This window comes from Ailuropoda melanoleuca, chromosome 2 (genome assembly GCF_002007445.2).
Source record: "Ailuropoda melanoleuca isolate Jingjing chromosome 2, ASM200744v2, whole genome shotgun sequence".
NCBI classification, from domain to species: domain Eukaryota; kingdom Metazoa; phylum Chordata; class Mammalia; order Carnivora; family Ursidae; genus Ailuropoda; species Ailuropoda melanoleuca.
In genome coordinates, this window is record NC_048219.1 from 129,784,001 (window position 1) to 129,806,044 (window position 22,044).

Consider the following 22,044-nt stretch of genomic DNA (forward strand, 5'->3'; position numbering starts at 1 on the left):
CCACTTTAAGATTTCTTAGTCTTCTCCTTGCCTCTGAGAAGGGCATCCCTCTACTCAACACGAGGACCTTTACCTGAGGCCATCTGGTGTGACTCAGCCATCTTCTTCACCTTCCTTGATTTCTCTACTTTTCAATGTTCAAAGAGTTTAATGTTCACCTTTAAAAAAATCTTGTCACTTAGGCTTAGGGTAGCAGTTTAATCTTGCTACCTCACACCATTTTCTAAACATTACCCTCTTTTCAGTCTCCAACATGAAATGCATTTTCAATTAATAGAGTAGGATTATATTCATACCTTTCCGCCTGTGGGCTTCAGTGTTGACATTTAAGAGAAGATGGAAAAATATATACACAAAACCACATACCTGGATATGAAAATAGAGGTAGACAGACGGCATCTTTACAATCTCAGCAAGTTGCTCTAGCACATGCAAACCTACCTTGAAGATAAGTTAATTCAGCAGCATTGCTGATGCTCAGTAAGTCAGCTCCTTGATTCTGACAGGAAACATAAGCTTCCTTCCAAGAAAGAGCTGCCTGAGTATTAAATTGGTAGCAACTTCCAATCTGCTCATCCTTTTTCCAATTATCTTCACAGCCATTTTCTGTTGATAAAAAGATATGTTAGTGATCATAAAGAAAGTGTATAATGTTTCATATTACTAACAATGCTTACCGATACTGCAATTCAATTTCCATACTCTTAGGATACACTAAAATTGAAGCTTATTGTTTGACTAGACCATATTTTGATTCTTTGGTTACACAAAGAAATTGAAGTCATGGGAACCAAATGACTTTAGCTGATTAAAGCTTCCACTCTCCTATCCTCTACTCTCCCTTTATCCCCTGTCAATTACAATGCCATATTTTAGCCCATGCCTGCCCTCTGATGAAATGTAGGAGTCTTCAAATGTGTTCACATCATCAAACTCCTGAGCTGATGGAAAACAAGCTCATTTGAAGATGCAGGAGGGTTTGCCTACAGCCTGCAGTGAAACCACTGTGTGTATGTGTGTGCAGACATGCTGCTTAAACACCAAAGATTTAGAACCCAAGTGACTACCTTATCTGAAAAACTGTCTAAATTTCTCCTTAATGGTTTAACAGATGATTTAATATATGATACATAATTAGTATTATATAATCAATACTGCAGATGTATATGTAGACATATGTGTGCATATGCATACAGACATACATGTTTACTGTATAATGTGCATATTATTTTCCTTAACGAATATCTAAAAAGCATGTATAATTACAGACAAATTATTTCTTAGATGAGATAAATAGGTCTTGACACAGCTGGTTCAAAAATACACTTAAAGACTCCCGTGTACTCTCTAGAAGAGGAAATCCAATATAGACTGTGCCAAGTGTGTCCCAGGCTCCATTCAGGGAGTTTTCCAAAGGGCCTACCATAACTAATCACACATCACATGTTACACTCATGGGCTTTCAAGCTGGAAGAGCCCAGTGAGATCATCTTATCTACCACTCTCATTTCACAGATGGAAACAAAGATCTGAGGTGTTTGTGGCAGAGCTGTAATCAGAGCACTGGTCTCCAAGTCTGGTCTTGTTGATCTTCTGAACAGCATACACTGCTTCTTCAGCCACTTCTGAATTGGCCTAAATAGCAACAGAGGTGGATGTGACATTTGGTGAAACCAAAACATGTGGATTTGCAAGTAGATTGCCTAAAGTTTCCTCATTACCACTGGGACCTTATGCCTGTAAATCCAGAAGCTTCCAGTGGGATGGCAGTATGTTTGCTATTAAATATAGTCTACATGGTTTAGCAATCTTTGGTTTTGAGAAACTCACAGTCTTGATTCTTCCCTAAAAATAACTCTGAGAGGTATATGAATATTCCCATTTTCACCCCCACCACCCAAAAGAAGGTAAAGACACTGAGACTAATGACGGTCAAGGAAGCAAGGTAGAGTTGAATAAGTACACTGGGGATTGAGGGTCAGGAATCCTGGAATCTCCATCAGACTCCATACAAATGTGGTCTGACCCTGACAAGTCATGTCATCAATTTGCATCTGCTGCCCCTCACCTGAGAAATGAGGGTTTGCAGCTGGATAACCTCTAAGCTCCCTTTCACATTTAAAATTTTGAATCCAGATTATGGTGAGGTTTAAATGAAATCAGTGCCTAGTTGACAAACTCTGCCTGATATCAATTGTAGCTGAAGCAAATATTGGCTTTTATCTTTCTATAGGTTCTGGGTGTTGAAAAGCCTGTGCCTCTACCTAGAACAGTAATTCTCAAAGTGTGGACCCCAGACCAGCATCATCAGCATCACCTGGGAACTCACTGAACTGCAAATTCTTGGACCTCACTCCAATCTACCAAATTATAATTTCTGGAGGGAGACCCCCAGAAATCTTCGTTCTAACATACTTTCCAAGTGATTCTGCTGCAGAACCATTGGCTCAGTATAACCTCTTCTAGTCGCTTAGAACTCTTGATTTTGAAGCTCAGCTTCCCTTAAGGAGGAATCAGCATTAGTAATACCACCAGGCTGGCTACCGATTAAAGCATGACAGTATATTTGTTTGGGGCAAGGACTTCAGAACTAGATTTCCTAGATTGGAGTTCTAGCTCTAAAATGTATTAGTTATGTGACCTTAGGCAAATGATATAACTCCCCTGTGCCTCACTTTGCTCATCTATAAAATGGGGATAAATAGTGGTACCTATCTTATAGGGTTGTGTGAAGATTGAATGGGTTAATATAGTTTGAGTGCTTAGAATAGTACCTGACACTTGGCAGGGCCCTATATAGGTCTGGAGCTTTTCCCTTTCTTTTTGTTATATGTTCTCTGGACCTATTGCCCAATTAAAAATATTTCTGGAGCACTTATCACATGTCAGGTACTATGGCCTGTAACTCTCACCTGACTGCTGAGGAAATATATCTCAGTTATATACCAGATCATGATGCAACTGCTACTTTGGTCTCTCTCTCTTTCTAAAGAACAGTGAATTCTTTAGCACACCGTGAATAGTTGTTTGCTTCTAGTAAGAAGCAATTAGAAAAAAATGCTTTGCCCAACATAAAGAAATGGCAGGAGAACAGTGTCACCAATTTTGAGAGGACCAGGGATATAGGTCTCTTTTGTCCCTCTTTGCTTCAGGCCATAAATATACTTGTCTCTACCACCCTATCAGTTTTTCTTCAACCTACCTGCCCCCCAAACCACCATCTTCACTCTTTTTCTATTCCATAAAACTTAAGAGGCTTTCTCTCCTTCTGTTCACACTTCAGTCCACTATAACCTGGCTTCTATGACCACTGGTCTTTTGAAACTGCTCTAGTAAAGGTCAGCAGCAATTTCCGAACTGTTCATGCCTTTTCCACTTCCTCTTCCTGAGGCATCTGTGCTACAGAACACTCCCTCCTCCTTTGTCTTCCATGGCATCATCCTGTCTTGGTTCTTTCCTTAGCCGACTTGTGAAAGCAAGTTCATAGCTACGCATTACTTCCTTCTCTCTCCTCAAATACATACCTTTTCTAGGATAATATTTGTTGAAGTCATTTTTTAGTTATCTTGGACTCTTCCTTCTCCCTTTTGCCTCATATAAATGGTATCCATTTTTTTTTCCATATATGAAGTCTGCTAGCCCATACATACCTGGTTTTAAGCAGATGCCCCACTTTTGATCATATTCATAATTTAAGGTGGTTGCACACCATGGCCCACCATAATTTTCATCAAAAATGCACTCATGATGCCAGGTCCCATTAACTAAGAAAGGAAATTCACAAGGTCTTCCATAGGAGTTCCCATCTCTGGTATATATCTCTGTGGTTTGGGGAGGAAGCAGAGGAAAGGAAAGTTAAAAACTGGACAGTCACCATCAGTTGACTGATTCCTAAGTTTTCTGTGAGAGAAAGATTACTGTTTTCATTTAAGAGAACACAGTACCTAAGTAGGGGGCACAGTGTGAAAATTCTGAGCATGGATGCAGCATTCGGCTCTGAACTTGACTGCTGGCTCAACTGTGTGGCTGGAGGCAAGCTCTCCAGCTTTTATTAGCCTCAGTTTCTATATTTGAAAATTAGGAATAATCGTATCTAGCTCATAGGTTTTTTCAAGAGGATTCAATAAGATAATCCATGTAAAGCTTCCTTTATTGTGGTGTGAAGAGCTAAACGATCTTGGCTTGATCCAGCAGGGATCAACTGATTACCATGGGTGGCAGAGTACTTCACCAGAAAGGGTGCCTGACTGGGACTAAATTTATATTCTATTTTCTTTTCTTTAGTAAGAGTGGGGCCAGAAAAATACCTTGGAATCACTGAGGGTGGGTGTGAACTTTGGAACCAACTGTAATTAGACAGACGGACAGGTAGCCCCATTGTTCACAGGTTGGTGGTAGAATTGAGGTTGTGGGCTTTGAGGAAGTGGGAGAAAGAACAGCTGGATCTCTGAGAAGGTTCTTGGAGAGCAGCAGGGCATGGCAATTCAGGTTATAAAAGAACCAGCTTTAGCTGGGCAGTCCTGGGGCTAGATGGTGACCAGCACGGTAGCAGAACTAGTTTTTCATTTTAATACTTTCCCCTGGTACATGGAGAGGAACTGAAAAATTATTCCTACCTCAAGAATGCCTAGAAATACTAAAGGAAGTGCTCAATACTTATGCAGGTAACAGTTCTCTTGGAAAGGTGTTTTTATAGAACAGCTAACTGTGTAAATATTTTGGTTACCTTTATCCATATCCTTAATTTGTTTAAAACCAAGGTCATTATCAGATCAAATAATGACTATTAGGTAAAGGATAATAGTCAGATCTTATCACCCTTTATCAAGCTATTAGGGTCCATTAAGATGTCTCACAGATTTGCTTAAAAGTGTGCTTAAGATGGTATTTGATTCCACATTCTTTTTTTTTTTTAAGATTTTATTTATTGATTTGACAGAGAGAGACAGCTAGCAAGAGAGGGAACACAAGCCGGGGGAGTGGGAGAGGAAGAAGCAGGCTCCCAGCAGAGGAGCCCGATGTGGGGCTCGATCCCAGAACACTGGGATCACACCCTGAGCTGAAGGCAGACGCTTAACGACTGAGCCACCCAGGTGCCCACATTCTTTATCATTCTCAAATGTTCATTTAACTGAAGTATGTGACTTAATTTAACAGTTTAGAATATATTAAGCAGCAGTACAGCAAAAAGTAAGAATAATCTAGATGCTTTTATTTGCAAAAATCTTTTGTTTTCCTCTGACATAAATGATTTTGGATAGGATACTTCTGTTAAAGAGTAATTTGACCTTATATTTTATAGGGAAACCGCTTATTACCTATGTTTCATTTTTAATGATACCAAAGCTCCCAAAAGCTTATGGCCACTTCTCTTCCCACATTATAGCACTTAAAAGGAGTCCCTGAGCACAGCAACTATTACTTGTTGAACCATCAGTTTCTTCCTAAAAAATCTTGTGTTTCTGTTATACGAAGTGCTTTCACATACATTTCTTACACTTCCTCTTTACCGTAAACCTGTGAGATTAATAGGGCAAGTATTACTTTTTTTTTGGTGAAATCCCCATTTTTGCAGTGTAGTTAAGTAAGACATTCAGTAAACTGTAAGTGACAGGGATGAGAACTGGCTCTCTCATCAGAGTCCTTGACATGCTATGGACAACTGGTGACTTCAGTGGCTGCCTTCTCAGGTTTCAAACTCAAAGCTGGGCTTCAATTAAAAAGCTCTCCTACTCACAACATGTTTTGAAGAATGATAAGCAAATAACCACCACATCAGTAGCAGCTAAATCATGCTAACTATTCAGGAAGAGTTTTATTCTCACACATTCTTCACCGCTACTGGACCTCTTAAGTCCCATGTGTTTCTCTAGGGAAACAGGTTTTTCCTGAGAAGAATCTTCTGCGTGAATTTATGATGATAGCACTCTTAAAACAGCAGCATATTCTGCAATAGGTACAAATTTGAAAGTTGAATCGTTTACATGGAAAACTAACATTATTTCTTCATTGAGGCAAAATAGCTTCCACGGTTAAAGAGGTTGGCAGGCTCCCAAGAGTTGTTCAAAATGTAGACAGTTCAGTCAATTTCCTTTGGATTTGCCAAATATTTAAAATTTGAAGAGTGTGAGTGAGCTCAAGATATCTTAATGATTGATACAAATGCATATCCGGATGCTAGTCAAAAGCAATTCATTCATAACATTTATACAACTAAAGTTTTCTCCGAGATGGCACATGACTCATACAGGGTGAGGACGGGAGAGAAAGGAAACCCAGGACAAGATGACAAATAATTTTTCTTATATTAGAAGTAAAAAAAATTTATGGAGCAAAAACCAAGGGAGAAATTAAAAAGCTATATTTGGGGAATTCAGTCATGGTCTGCTCTAATAAGCTGGATAACCTTGGACTTCACTCTATTGGGACTCAGGTATCTTATCTTTCTTATCTCTATACAGCTAGACAAAAGGTGGGGCAGGAACCAATATGGGGAGTCTGACACAACAGTCCCAGATAAAGTCCTTAATTTAAGACAGTAGTCTCTAATCTAAGAACAGGAGCAGACTACATAAATTTAAAAGAGTAAAACTGCCAGGACTTAATATGTGATTAAATTTAAATGGTGAGAAAGGAAAGCAGGACACTCTAGGGTGACTTGTAGATTTCTGACATACACGAATTGGATGGTACCAATCACCTGGAAAAGAATGGAGAAGAGGAGGCAGGTGTGACTCTAATTTTCTGTGCAAATTAAAACTTGAGGTATGTGGTGATGAGTCAGAGCAATGTGAGCCTTTTCTCAGAAATCTCTAAATTTCTCATTTGAAAATTCAGTGTTCCAAATATTATATTTAGTAAGGTCAGGAAACACTTTATGCCCATGGGCTCTTGCTGGTGGCACTGTATAGTTCTCTCTGGGGTGGTACCCTAGCTGGGTTCTTAAACTTTTTTTTTTGTGCTACTGATCATTTTGGCAGCTGTGTGAAATGCATAGGTCCCCTTCTCAGGAGAATATTACACATGCATAAAATAAAAACCATAGGTTTACAAAGAAAACCAGTTAGATGGAAATTTGGGGTTCTGAAGGAATTTACAATTACAACTATCTCCCTCAAAATAATTTGGGGCAGGAGACAGAAAGAGCCGTGCCAAGAAAATTATCCTTTCTGATCTTTGAACAAATATAATGAAACAAGTCAAACCCAGTTCAAAAGGCATTTTCCTTTCATTCCATGTTCTCTCTTAGCTGCCAAGTTAGAGGAAGGTTTTCAAAGTACAAAATTTAAACTTGCCATTAAGTGGTATCCAGAAAGCAACTGCCTCTTTTTTTTTTCTTTTTAGGTTTGTTTAAATTCAAGTTAGTTAACATATAGTGTATCATTAGTTTCAGAGGTAGAATTTAGTTTCATTACTTGCATTTAACACCCAGTGCTCATTACAGCAAATGCCGTCTTTAATGCCCATCACCCATTTACCCCATTCCCCCAACCCACCTCCCCTCCAGCAACCCTCAGTTTGTTCCCTATAGTTAAGAATCTCTTATGGTTTGCCTCCCACTCTATTTTTATCTTATTTTTCCCTCCCTTCCCCTATGTTCATATGTATTGTTTCTTAAATTTCATGTATGAGTGAAATCATATGATAATCTGACTGACTTATTTTGCTTAGCAAAATATATTCTAGTTCCCCCCATGTCATTGCAAATGGCAAGATTTCATTCTTTTTGATGGCCAAGTAATATTCCATTGTATATATAGGAAGAAGCTGGCTAGCAAAAACAGACTTGTTCAATTACTCAAGGATTGAGGATTAAAGAAAAGGAAACCCCATCTCTAATTCTCTAATCTAATATTTCCCATAAGAGTAGAACCTGACATTTCAGAAATGGATGCATCTTTAGTAGGAAATAGAAATAGTTACTGTAGGAGGGAAATTTGTGCAAATAACTGGAAGACTAATGGGCCAAATTTAGCTTAAATGAGCTTTGAGAGAAAAGAAAAATCTCTGTAAATCTAAGTAAATTTACAAAGAAGAGCAAAGGTGAGATAATAGTTAAAATTTAGAAAAGATGGCTAAATATATATTTATATAACAACCTTTGATGTAATTTAGAGCAACATGGTAAGAAAGATTTGCTTGGGTGATAACTAATTACACTTAGAGGTTTAAAAAATAAACCAACTCATTCTTTTTTTTTTTTTTTTAAGTAGGCCCAGTTCAGAACTTGAACTCATGACCCTGAGATCAAGATATGTGTTGAGATCAAGAGTTGGACACTTAAGCAACTGAACCACCCAGGTGCCCCAATCGACTCATTCTTTTTAAACTTGGAAATGTGTTATAATCTAGTTTCTAGACCTAGAACAAAGTTCATGATCAACTCCCTCACAGGCAATATTCATATATCGTTGACCCTCAAATAACATGGGTTTGGACTGCAAGAGTCCATTTATATGTGGATTTTTTTCAATAATACAGTACAGTATTGTAAATATATTTTCTATCCTTACGATTTTTTCTTTCTTTCTTTTTTTTTTTTTTTTGAGAGAGAGGGAGAGAGCACACACATGTGTACTTGAGTGTCAGGGGAGGGGCTGAGGGAGAGGGAGAGAGAGAATCTTAAGCAAGCTCCACACTCAACACAGAGCTTGACATAGGCCTCCATCTCACTACCAAGAGATCATGAACTGAGCTGAAACCAAGAGTCAGATGCTTAACCAACTGAGCCACCCAGGTGCCACTCCTTATGATTTTCTTAATTGCATTTTCTTTTCTCTAGCTTACCTTATTGTAAGACTACAATATGTAATACATATAACATACAAAATACATGTTAATCAACTGTTTAGGTTGTCGGTAAGGCTTCCAGTTAACAGTAGGCTATTAGTAGTTAAGTTTTGGGTGAGTCAAATTTTTAACTGCATGGGGGGCAGTAGCCCTAACCTTCACATTGTTCAAGGGTCAACTGTACTTATTTTTGAAAGCAATTGAGAAAAAGTCCGGTCTTAAAATTATAAACACAAACATCAAAGTGTGACAGCCATGCCACAAATAAAAATAAACTCACATAAGGCCTTAAAGTTTTTCCATCACATACAAATCTGTAGACAAGGAGAAATACATTACCGTTATTTTTTTCTTTCTTTTCCTTCTTTTTAAACTTAGAATAGGTTCGATTTTATTAGGTCATTTGAATTTCATCCTGTATGAAGGATTTCCTGTTACTCTAATGTTTCCTTTCCTCTGGCGTTCAGAACGTAATCATAGGAAATACATACATTCATGTATCATAAAGATTCCAAATCCCAGGTTTACTACAGAGTGGCTGTGTGACCTCTGACAAGGCACCCAACCCCTCCTTAGCCTTACCTGTAAAAGGGGAAAACTAGCACCAGTTTTCACATAGGTAGCTCAATGATACTGCACAGTGCCTGGAATTGAATGCAACCTCACTGCCCTTACCAATACATGACTTTGTGGTCAGTTGTGCATGTTCAATGTCACATTTACCAAACACAACAGCAAATGACTCAAAGTCCCTCTCCAATACTCACCATGGTAAGGCTGGTCACAGAGGGTTTCCTCTGTGCCTCCTTTCTTCCAGACATCAGATGAATTTGTACTTGCTATAGCATGTCCATTCTTCAGAGCCAGTCTGTATTGGGCAGCTCCATACAGAGAGTGGTGCTCACATTTCCACCACAGTAAGGCACTGGAGTCACAGCTGAACATTCTCAAGGAATCTGTGGGTTTGGTAATATCTAGCCCCAGGCACTTCTGGGATTGCAAGTGAAAGAGCCGGTGCTGGGACACCCACTTCCATAACATGTCCCTACTTCCATCACAGTCTGTTGCTACTATCCAGTCATTCAGTGGCTTGATGCACTTGCCCACGTTTTCATTGATGATGGTGAATGGATCATTGCCTAAGTCAAGACAGACGGTCAAAGAAGACATTTCAGAATTCTGAACTGTGTGGTCAGGGTGCCTTGGCCCCTGCTTGTGAGGAGAGTCTGAGCACCATTGGACTATTCCCACCCTCCAACCTCTATAAACTGCAATGCACTACACAAGGTCAGAGGACAGAGGTCGCCAGAGAGGTGGTATAGTATAGGTTAAGAGCATGAGCCAGTCTGCCAGGGTTCATAGTCTGCCTCTGCTACTTATTACCTACGTGATCAGGGCAAGCTATTTCACCACTATCCCTCAGTTTCCTCCTTTGTAAAATAGTATTTCATATGGCAGATGTTAGGTTAAAACGAGCTCATACCTGTAAAGCACTTAGAAGAGTATGTATATTTGTTATTGTTATTCCATGAAATACCCCCCCCCGTTTAATGAGACGAAGAAGCTCCTTAGTTTTCATCTTCCTTAGACAGGTGGTCAATGAAAAATATCCTGAACCTCTTCAGGACCACAGGTCTGTCTTGCTTATACCTTAGCTACTATGACAGGGTAAATTATTACATGGCATTAACGTGTCTCAGAGGAGATGGGGAGGCTTCTGAGGCAGCAGAAGTAGAATAGCGAGGTAAAGGGATGAGAAGAAATAAAGGTCAGGATTCTGAGGACAGGAGGGACCTGTGGTCAGCTCCACCACAGCACCTTCAGGAATGTGCTGGGAAGCCCACGGGGAGGGTCTGGGTGGGGTGCTGCTGACTGTGTGGATCACCTAGGGAGGTTGAACCTGAGCTCCAAAAATCACCTGAGATATAGAATTCAACACCCAGTAGGTTTGTGGGAAACTCAGAAGCAACGAGTGTAAGCTGAAGGCTAAAGAAGGGACCTCCTTGAATATTTCCCTGGCAGTTTCTCATGGATTAGGGAACCTCAGTGACGACAGAAACTGAAGTTCTGTTAACTCGGTGGAATGGGACTTCAGAATAAAGTTTATTTAGATTTTATAAAAATAAAATAATGCATTGTTTCTTGCACACCTGAGCTTCTGGAACAAGATTCACATCTGTTACAACAAACTACAATTGAATAATTTGCCAGTGCTTTTACAAAGAAAAATTTTTTGAAGTTATAGCACAAAAGTTCATGTTGATAAGAGTAAAACTGAAATGTTTTAGACAAATTAAAACAATCATTGTCAATAAACCAAAGGGTTCAGCAGAAGGGCCTGTAAAACTTTAGTTCCCGAAAGGCACTTTCATTTTGAGGCCCGCTTCGCAATCACTGATTTTACTATGGCTAAATACCTTTTCTAATAATAATTCACAGGCTTTCAGAGTTAAAAATTCTACCAAGGACTTGACGGGAAATTTCATCATGTAAATAATAACTATAAAATTAAGTCAAATTTCGGCTTGAACTTTAAAGAGAATTTTTTGTTTTAAACAGCAGCAGCAGCAGCAGCAGCAAGAGAAACAATAGGGACAACCACAAAATCCTGTAAAATACTAAGTTACTTTTGCTTTCAAATCTGTATTTGAAAATATTACATAGGACTGCAGCTAGGTGTCTTTGTTGTAGCAGTTTCCATCCCTCACGCTTTCTTCTTTGACATCTCTGCCATTCTCTACTTTATGGACACCATTTGGGAGGACAGTTAACAAAAAAGGGAAAACATACTATCTTAGAATATTACCATTCACAGTTTCTTCAGTGTCCTTCTCCTACATATTCAATATCCACTCAGACCCATGAGGGTCTTTCAAACTATTCTCTCTTTCCCAAACTATTCTCTCTCACTTCTCCAAAAACAAAAACAAACAAACAAAAAAACCACTTGCATTCCAAAGTATCAGCAATTACTGCAGAAAAAAAGAAGTCTGCTTCTGCAGGAGAACAGACATCTACCACCCTTGCTGGAACCTTCCCCTCCCTTGCTCTGTGGTCTTATTGCTCTCCTTTCTGGGCACTCTGCTCTGTGCCCCTTGAACCTAGATAGGAGAACTGGGCTGGCAGCAGCTTTGCTACTCTTGCAGTTCGGAGTTCTAGACTTTTCAAGTTGCCTTTGCAGAATCCAATAGATTAGCCACAGCTGTTAGTATAGTGGAACAAGCAGTGGAATAAGGAGTTAGAGATCCCAGACTGAAGACCTACCTCAGCTACCAGCTATCTGAGAGACCCTGGGGAAGTCACTTAATCTCCCCAGGGTCTTTGTATCTCCAAATGTAAGATGAAAGTAGAGAAATATAAGAAGATATCTAAGCCACTTTCAGTGCTAACATCCTATGCTTCCACAAGATAACAGTTTTCCTAGCCCTGAGGGTTTTACTAGTCTTTGCTAAGTTCACTGTATATTGTTCTTGAACAGATGTCCACAACCTTATTATGCCATGCTAATGCTAGTAGCATTTTAGGTCATTCTAACCCATTAGTATCAGGCATGTGCATTAGGTAACAGTGATGCTTTATAAATACTCTTTGGAAGAGAAAAAAAAATTTACCCTTTTCCATTTACTATATGTTTTACTTCTAGGGAACCCATAGCCTTAACAAGCTTATAGAAACTCTGAAACACTACAGGAGAGATGTGGAGTAGCATGGGGAAACTATGTTAAAGAGGAGTTGCCAAACTTACCTAATTGCAACATCTATGGTCATAAATACTTGACTTATTCTAACTCTGTTTTTTAACCAAGTATGCATAGTCAATGTTTGACATCTATAGTGGTCACTTAGCACAAACATTAATTATTGATATGATTTAAGGAAACTTGCTATTAGCCTTCACACATAATGTATGTGTAAGCGTTCATACATAATACAAAAGGTAGAGACTTGTCTTCTCATGATGTTTCCCCATATCTTTCCGTACCCTTAGCAGAAGCTGTTCAGTCTGCCTCAGTCTTGTGACCCTATTGGAATGGTAGATTGAAGAGTGGGAAGGACTGAAAATATTTTTTTAAGAAAATTTGTTAAATAAGGGTATATAAAATAGTTCAGAAATGTGTTACACTTTAAGAAGGTAATTACAGAGCAACTTATAAAACAGATTCTTTATTGACAACCTATGTTGCATCTTTTTCATGTTACCTTATATTGGTCCTAAACAGAATTTTAATGTTTACTTCCACAAACTAAAAGGCAGAGGTTGATGAAAAGAAGCCTCATCCTCCCTAGTAGCAATTTTTATATGCTTCATTTTATATAAATATTCTAGTGGTGTCTGAGAGGAAATAACTAAGTAGCATTATCATATATTGAGAACTTTTAGTATGCCACATCCACCATAGAAAAACCATCTCTTATTGCCTAATCATTAGGTAACTTTTGTCTTCCCTAAACCAAAGAGCTTTGCACATTCCAAAGAGAAGCTGGACATCAACATTTTACAATTACACACAAACAGAGAGGGAGATGGAGGCAGAAGGATGAAGATTGCAGCATTTTTAGTTTCAGGGGAACTTCCACAGCTCACAATGTTAAGCATTTCGCGGAGTCACCACCACGTGTGCAGAGTGTACAGGTGGAGTAGGAAAGAATCAGAAGTCTGGGTTTGCCAGTTCAAAGACAGGTCCCGAAGTGACCTTGGGTCCAGGACAGTCTACTAGGAGTCAGAAAGCTTTGGGGTTCAGATTGGGTGGTGTGGGCTGGTGAGAACCTCAGGAGTCCCAGAAACATTGGTTTACTTCAAGCTGTTAGCTCTCCAAGGAGGCAAAAAAAGTAAACTAAGCAATTGGCATTTCCCCAAGGACACAGAGGAACTCCTTCAGCACCTGAGTAACCCAGACCATCTGCACAAACCTAGCTACACACGTGTGACAGAGTGCGTGCCATTACCAGCATCGTGAAGCTGACACACTGCCAAACAAGTTACTCAAATGGCTGGGGTTTCAAAATTCCAGCGCTTCCCTTAATGGGACCACAAGTCTGGTCTGGGTGTGTGTAAGCTGGCCAGAGCAGCTGCTAAGGGTGAGGAAGAATGAAGGAAAAACAAATACCTATGAGGACCGAGTGCAGGGAGAATGGAGTTAAGCTGGTGCTCTTTGGTTTTGGTTGATGAGAAAGGCCAGGGATTGTACAGATTGCAAAAATTAAGAAAATCTTGAATTCCATGGGGGAGACAAAACAGAAAGACTAAAGTGGAAGCAGATGGAAACCAAGACTTCAGTGATTGAAAGGTTAGTGTGCTTTGACTGTAATTAGTTATGGCAATGAAATTTTTCTCCCTGGATTGTGGGGCAGGTGGAATAGAATTCTCACAGCCAGTAAAGGGCTTTTGGGAGTTTCCAACAGGGAGAGTCAAAGAAGAATGAAGAAGTGTGAATCAGATCAGTATTTACTAAAAGGTCCTATATGTAGGTAGGGTGATGTCACTCACACTCCGGGAATCTTCATCCCATCACTCTCTGAAAAAAAGTCTAAATCTGGCAGTAACCTAGTTCAGCTGCCACAAGAAAATAAGAGCCACAAGGGGGAACCTACAGTTTTCAAAAAACTTCCTTGCTCGTCTTTTACTTCCTCAAACAGACAAGTTAACAGAAGTGGTAGGTGGTGATGGCTCACTGACTGCCCACTATGCAGCGCAACTAAGAAAGTCCTCAGAGCACCTTTTGACAAGGCAAAAAGAAAGTAAAAGCAAACTCCTGTGGCTGCCAGGGGGTATGGTGAGGCTGGCACTACCCAGAGCATCAACGAAGGGCATCTATTCCTGGTCCTGCTTCCGCAGTTAGAGGCAGGAAGGAGGTCCCCCGGCAAGCGACCGGCGCTCCAACGTAGGCTCTAGGCCTCGAGGGAGCGTTTTGGAGCAGATAGGCCAATTAAAAGAAAGGATCCCTGCTCAAGGCTTTCGGGGAGGGCATCATAACGGACTTATGATCATGTTCACTTTAGGAGACATAGCTTAGCCTGACTTCCTTTTTGACGTGCACCTTTGGCTACCGTGCAGCGAAGTCGGGCAATCATTAATCATCCTTGGCGCTGTAGGTAGACAGTTCCTCTAGACACTGAGTGGCCAAGGTGACCAAGAGGCGAAGGCGGGGCGAGACTGGCTGGATGGAGTTTGGGGGTGCTGAGGAGCATTTTACCCCAGGGAAGCAAGATTTTAGAGGCGAGAGGACAAGGAAGGGGAGGAGGACGGGCGCAGAAAAGACTTCGCCTTCTCTAAGGTGGCCTCTTCTTCCTCAGCACCAGAAAGGCCCTGCCCCTCCACGCCCCACCCCGCCCTCCACCCGGCGCCCCAGGGCAACGGAATGCCATCTCCTCTGACCTCCCCTTCCGCTCACTTGTTGGGCTCCAGACCCCCAAGGCAAGCAGAGGTGACAAGACCCCGAGCGCAGCCCTAAACCGGACGGAGAAAAGTCGGCAGACCTGACAACGTCGAGGACCCCAGCCGCTCACGGGCTGGTGCGCCCGCGGTTACCTGTGCGGCCAGAGGGCTCCGCCAGACCGAAGCACCTGAGAAGTAGCACGAGGAGCTCCGCCGCGCGGCGAAGGGTCGCCCAGCGCGTCCTCATTCTGAGCCGGCCCAAAGTGTTCAACCGGGTCCTCAGGCACACGCTGCACCCACCCCTGCTGGTGCTCCCAGCCTGCGCTTTTGCCGCCGACCTCCCTTGGGGGCCTGGCCCCGCCCCCTCCGCCCCCGGCCAATGAGGAGGGGGCGGGGCGGGGCAAGGGAGTGGACTTGGTGGCGGGAAAACCGCGAGCTGAGAGTTAGGTTCGCCTTCTGGAGGCGGGAAGTGCTCGTGGAGCGAGAGAGCTGAGTGTTGCACAAGCTACCGGGCTTGGGGGTCCGGCTCCCGCCTTTTCTTCAGTAAAGTCGAGGAGACGCGGCACTTGCTGGGCTTTGACAATACCCTGGTGGGGGGGGGGTTGGGTCTGTCTAGGACCTTGTACTCTGTGTAGCGCACCTCAGCGTGGGAGGACTTCTTCATTGCCCCGCTGGGTTGGAAAGGCACCCACATCCTCTCGAACCCCAAAGGCGGAAGTCTGCAGCGGTAGGGTTGCTGCTGCGGTCAAGCCAAAGAATTCAGGTGTCCTTGGTTGCGTCTTGTGTATTTGGATAGCGCAAACAAAGGCGGGGTAACGGCAAGCTGCGGTTTCACCTGCAATTGTTAAAGAATTAAAAGCAAGAGTTGAGTGACCCTACAATCAATACTTCCAACGATTTAGGCCTTATAACCATCTGAACTTTGCACGTAAGCTCTTTTCTTAATAATTAAATAATACTACTAATAATAATCCAGTAGAAATGTGGAAGTTTGCATCCCAAACCCGCAATGTGAGAGTAATATTTATCCTCTCCCTGTGGAATCATTATAAATAGGCTGACCTAAGTTGCCTGAGTGTGAATGTCCTATAATTTCAAACCTCATAAAAGCAGATGGTGTGTACCCAGAATCACCGGCATTGCTGTCCCCCAAGAGTGAATTCTTTCACGAGAAGAGCAACATTTAGATCGCCTTTCCTGATTCCAACCACCAAGGCTTCACTGATGGCTCCTAAATCTACCTTGGGTCTGTTCTCTCCCTACCTGGGCCTTTTAGTTCAGTAGATATATTAACCACTTGCCATTATAGGGCTGGGTACCTCCCAGGATAAGGTAAAAAACAACAACAACATCCCTGCCTGCTCAAGCTTACAGAGTACTGGGGGAGACTGAGGCACACACAGTTTAACTCAGGGCAGAATGAATGGGGAGACTGGACAAAGCTTTAAGGAAGACAAAACCTAAACTGGGCCTTGGGTAGTGGGTAGGAATTTGACCATGCACAGCTGCTTGGAGAAAAATAGTGACAGGCAGGAAAATGCAAAGCAGTGTCAGAAGAGGTCAGTCCAGTACGGCCACCCTGCTGGGTACGTGTGTGCATGTGTGTGTGTTGAAGGTAGTTGTGATGGAGGCCTTAATAAAAATGACAACAGAGAGGTGAGTTGTGGCTGTTTTGTAAAGTGCTTTGAATATGATGTCAAAGACATTGATTTGATTCTCTAGAACTGGCCAGTGGACAGTTCTAAGACAGTCTGCTACTGCTCTGATTCCCTCTGCATTTGTGGCTGCTTGCCTTTCTGATCCTGCCCAGCTTGGAGCTAGCTGAGGGCAGGGGTCTTACCCTCTCATTATTACCTTCCTACACTGAGCACCAGGCCTGACCCAGAGTAAGCTCTCAATAAATATGAGTTTACTTAATTAATAAATTCCTAGAGCCACCACCTTAGTGTAGGCCCACAAGAGCTCCTGCTTGCATTATGTTGCAGTAATTTCTCAATTTACCTTCCTGCCAGCGATTTCCCTCTCAGGCAAAGGAATCTTAAACACTGTTTGGAACATGTCACCTTTCTTCTACTCACATCCTTTCAGTGCTAACTGGGAGTTCAGGGGGATTGTGAACTCCTGAAATTATATACAGTTTTATGAATACACTTAAAAAATTTTTTTTCGAGAAAAACAAGAGGTCCAGGGCTTTCATGAGAGTCTCAAAGACACCCATAATACAAAAAGAAAACTTATGTAGGATAAAGCAAGCCCCTCTACAATCTGAATTTTTACTTTTAATTATCATCCCATGTCACTCCCTGGTTCAAGCAACCTGTCTGAATCTGTCTTGCCTTCTCCTATCTCTGCCCATATATCCATATTTTCTCCAATCTAGAATGCCTCTTTTCCCACTCTCTTGTCTTAGTCCTACTCTTCCAGTTAAGGCTCTGCTCAAATCTCACATTTTATGTACAATGTTTGCAAGAAGAACGCTAACACTTCTGGGGATTCCAGACATCTGGATAATGTTGTACATTGTGTTCACTTGGCATTTAACACATATGCCTCCTGCTGCTTGAGTAGTTGCCCTTTACTTGCGGTTTTGCTTTCTGTGGTTTGAATTACCCTCAGTGAACCAAAGTGCAGATGATCCTTCTTCTGATGTGTGGTCAGAAGGTCAATAATAGCTTAGAACTATGCGACTACATCATTCAGCTCATTTCATCTCATAATGTAGGCATCTTATAATCTCCCATCCTCACTAGGAGGATGAGTATAGTACAATATCTTGAAAGAGAGAAGAAGAAAGACCACATTCATATAACTTTTATTGCAGTATATTGTTATAATTGTTCATTTTTATTACTAGTTACTGTTGTTAATCTCTTATCATACCTAATTTATAAATTAAGCTTTATCATGGTTATGTATAGGAAAAATAAGTATATATAGTGGTTGGTCCCATCCTTGGTTTCAGGCATCTGTTGGGGGTCTTGGAACATATTTCCAATGGATAAGGGGAGATACTGCACTTTTTCTGTAGTTACATGTGTACTGATAGTCTACCTAGGTTATATATCTTAAATAAGTATTTATTGCCTGTGGTGACAGTAGAAAGCAGTGTATCCTTCAAGTCTCACCTTGAATGTCACTCCCTCAGAGAAATCTTTCTTGACTCTGTAGTCTAAGTCAACTTTCTCTGTGATATGTTCTCAATGCATCCCACACTTTGTCTTGATAGCACTTAGCATAGCTGGATTAAACAACTATGCACTCACTCACTTGTGGAATGTCTATCTCCCTTTCCAGGTTGCAGGACCCATGAAGGCAGTGTCTGTTTAGGCACTTCTATGTTTCCAGTACCTGGACCTTGATTTGCTGGATGCATGAGTGAATAAATACACAGTAAGTACCTCATAAAGGATGAATGAAAGAATAAATACATAGTAAATGCCTGGTGTAGGCAACAGGAGGTCTAGGCATTTAAAAATGGAGAAATCAGCTGAGGTGGATGGATGGGAGGGTTTTCAAGCACTAGATTGAATGTTCTTGGATGAGCAACAGTCAGTAGATAGAGGTGGTAGGGAGGACACCACATGGCTGAGGCAATGATGTAAACAAAATAACAGGCATCTGCCACCCGCCAGGTGCCAGGCCATTGTGCTGAACATTTCCGGTGTGCTCTCGTATCTGATAATCAACCTATGTATGAAATATTATTAACCTTATTTTACAGATGTGGAAACTGAGACAACATAGACAAGATTGATATAACTAGGCCAAGGTCAATAGGTAAGTGAGGATACCAAAATGGAAATCTAACTATAAAACTTGCATTAATGTGTGAGAATGTTAGTATTATTTTATTCCCAGTCACAATTAGGAAGGGGGAACATGAGCTTCATGTTCACACACAGAGGTAACCCCTCCTCAGAGTTACCATTCTTTTATTTATAGTTTCCCCATATATGATTCATTCCTTAAATAGTCTATATAACTTTGCAAGTCTTTGAATTTTATGTAAGTAGAATCATTTCAAGTTTTTTTTTTTTTGGCATTTATCTTTTTTGCTCAAAGTCATGCCTGTGACATTCATCTGTGTTGGTGTGTCTACTATGGTTTGTTCATTTTTATGCAATGTTGCATTATAAGAATAAAGTACACTTTATCCCTCCTCTTGCTGATGGACATTTGAGTAGGTTCCAGCTGGGTAATTTGCTGTACTTAGCAATGCTTCCATGAACATTGTTGTACATGTCTCCTGGTGCACATGGCTAGATTTTCCTGAGAATGTGTTCTTAGAAGAGGAATTCCTAGAGCATAAGGTATGCTCAGCATTAACATTATTAGACAACGCTAATGTTCTTTCTAGTTTACACTCCCAGCAGTATGTACAAACATTCCCGCTGCTGAACATCCTCAATACTTGGCATCTTAACATTTTTGGTGGGGAGCAAAATGGTATCTCATTGTAGCTTAAGGTTGTATTTTTCTGATTACTAATGCAGTTGAACATATTTTCCTACCTTTATTGGTTATTTGTATTTCCTTTTCCAATTTGTATTCAGGTCTTCTCTTAGATCCACTTTCTGCCCTCCCCTGCTTTGAATCTCAAGGGCCTTCTCTGCATTCTCAGCCTCCGTTTCTCACTGGCTTCTGGTTAGGTTCAGCCAATGGGAGTTACTGGCAGGAAATGGAAGTTTGGGAGGGGGAGAATCCAAGGTATTTCTCTCCTCTGTGCTTTGGGAGCATGCCAAGCAGTGGCTATGTCTCTTCTGCTCCTACCTGGAAGCCCCACTCTTTGTGGTCCAATTCTGACCACGCAACCATGCTGTGCTTCCAGCATGTTTGGGTGGTTCCTTCTCCAAGGCTCTAGCTCCCACAGGGTAGCCCAGGCTTCTATTTGGGTAACACTAGTCCTTCTCCATTCCTCATGTCCCAGGGGTAGTAGTAGCTTCTTGTAATTGGTACTTTCTAGATAAGCTCACTGGCACTTACTTACAGGTCTTTCAACGTCTCTTTAACAGGTTATTTCCCTATATGAAACTTCTATTGAATTACCTAGCATGGACTTTATACTTCTTACTGGACCTTGATGATACTGATTTAACACATGAAAGAACTGTACCTGAGACAGTATCCAAAACTGAGTAAGATGTGAACAAGAGAAACTATAAATGAAGCATATTCAACTGCATGAGGAGTTGTGGCATAAAGAAAGCTGGTGTGGGGATGCCTGGGTGGTTCAGTCGGTTAAGTGTCTGCCTTTGGCAGGTCATGATCCCAGGGTCCTGTGATGGAGCCCGGTGTCGGGCTCCGTGCTCAGCAGAGAACCTGCTTCTCCCTCTGCCTGCCACTCTCCCTGCTTGTTCTCTCTCTCTCTCTCTCTCTGACAAATAAATTAAATCTTAAAAAAAGAGAAAAGAACAGAAAGCCAGTGTGTGATGCATTGAAACTGCAGTTCTGATGATGCCCACAGATGGTCTCAGGAGTAGTAAGGAGGCCCCAGGAGGCCCAAGCAAGGGCTTGGTCTAAGAATAAATTTTAAACAATTCCCACAGCACCGTGATAATAAAGATCTGCATTTATTCCTGGTTATAACTAAACTCATGAGGACTATAATCATGGATACAGACCCCAAATGGCAAATATAAGGTTGTAATTCACCCACTTAAAAAACAAAAGACAAAATTAAACAACTCTTATTAAAATAAACTGAACTTACTCCGCAGACTTTAAACTGTAGAATTCTCAGATGAGGAAATGTTCCATCAGTGTGTCTACGGAACATTGACAGAGGGACGGGAAAGGAGCCAATGTGACTGACTCATTCATTTACTCAGCTTAACCTCATGCACGGACACCAAGGAACTATGGAATTACAGAGTTTACAGGGAACTTCCATCATCTGCCCTCCTACTTTATGGGCAAGGAAACTGAGGCCAGAGGGTTCAGTGACCTTTGTGGGTTTAAGAAGCACAAGAGGGGCGCCTGGGTGGCACAGCGGTTAAGCGTCTGCCTTCGGCTCAGGGCGTGATCCCGGTGTTGTGGGATCGAGCCCCACATCAGGCTCCTCTGCTATGAGCCTGCTTCTTCCTCTCCCACTCCCCCTGCTTGTTTTCCCTCTCTCGCCGGCTGTCTCTATCTCTATCAAATAAATAAATAAAATCTTTAAAAAAAAAAAAAAGAAGCACAAGAGAAGTTAGATGTGGACCCCTGAGATTCATAAGAAGACTCCCAAAACATCAATGAAAGCACATTAGGGCTGGGTACCAGCCTTTGATGGAAAGCAGAGGTGAAATTTAGGTGTTAGGTGATGATGGAAGGGTGGGTCATAGGTTAAGAGGATGCTGGTGGTAGTAAGACTTGTGTAGTTGGTAGGAGTGTGTTGCAAAGATCAGTAATGTGTTTTGGGTAGGAGTGCAACACCTCAAGCGTGGTGGGAATTCCCTAGGAAACATTTTTGTCAAAGGTGCATTCTTGGAAAATAAGGAAATAATTTTAATGGTACAGATGATTTTCTAGATGTGGGAAATGTGATGAAGGATTAAATTTTGTTACTGGCATGCATTCACTATGTTTTGGCAAAAACGCGAGGATTAGGGTGATATGTTCGCTTTTTACTTATGTGATTGAAAGTTCTTTCCTCAGAATAACCAAATTCATTGCTAAAATCTGTTCTAAGAAAACAACAGTTCAAATGATAAATAACCAAAGCCCAGGAGCCCTTGCTCCTCGGGGAAAATGGTCAGGTTTACACCTTAGAACAATTATTTTCCTGACTTTAGCAGAAGATCGTGAAGAAATCAGAGTGTGATGTGACTCTCCTTCAAAGCTGACTCATAACTCAGGACCACCTAACTTGTTAGTTAAGGGTAAGGTTAAGATACCTT

At 41.4% G+C, this 22,044-nt stretch overlaps 1 protein-coding gene and 1 long non-coding RNA gene across 4 annotated transcripts in view; one reads left to right on the forward strand and one right to left on the reverse strand.

The window, feature by feature from the left end:
- The window catches only part of LOC100483541 (lymphocyte antigen 75), a 135,170-nt gene extending 119,648 nt beyond the window's left edge, over positions 1-15,522 (reverse strand). For all 3 annotated transcript variants that reach the window (XM_002928390.4, XM_002928391.4, XM_011236249.3), the window contains exons 1-4: positions 15,320-15,522; positions 9,558-9,929; positions 3,651-3,821; positions 442-606 (exon numbers count right to left, since the gene is read on the reverse strand). In XM_002928390.4, the coding sequence (XP_002928436.1) occupies positions 442-606; positions 3,651-3,821; positions 9,558-9,929; positions 15,320-15,413 (802 nt within the window). In that variant the 5' untranslated portion in view covers positions 15,414-15,522. The remainder of the gene's footprint in view (positions 1-441; positions 607-3,650; positions 3,822-9,557; positions 9,930-15,319) is intronic.
- A 298-nt stretch (positions 15,523-15,820) lies between these two features.
- On the forward strand, positions 15,821-18,900 carry LOC117796429. The gene is made up of 3 exons (XR_004620946.1): positions 15,821-16,094; positions 18,461-18,556; positions 18,888-18,900. It is a non-coding gene; the product is annotated as an uncharacterized LOC117796429 (long non-coding RNA).
- The last annotated feature ends 3,144 nt before the right edge of the window (positions 18,901-22,044 follow it).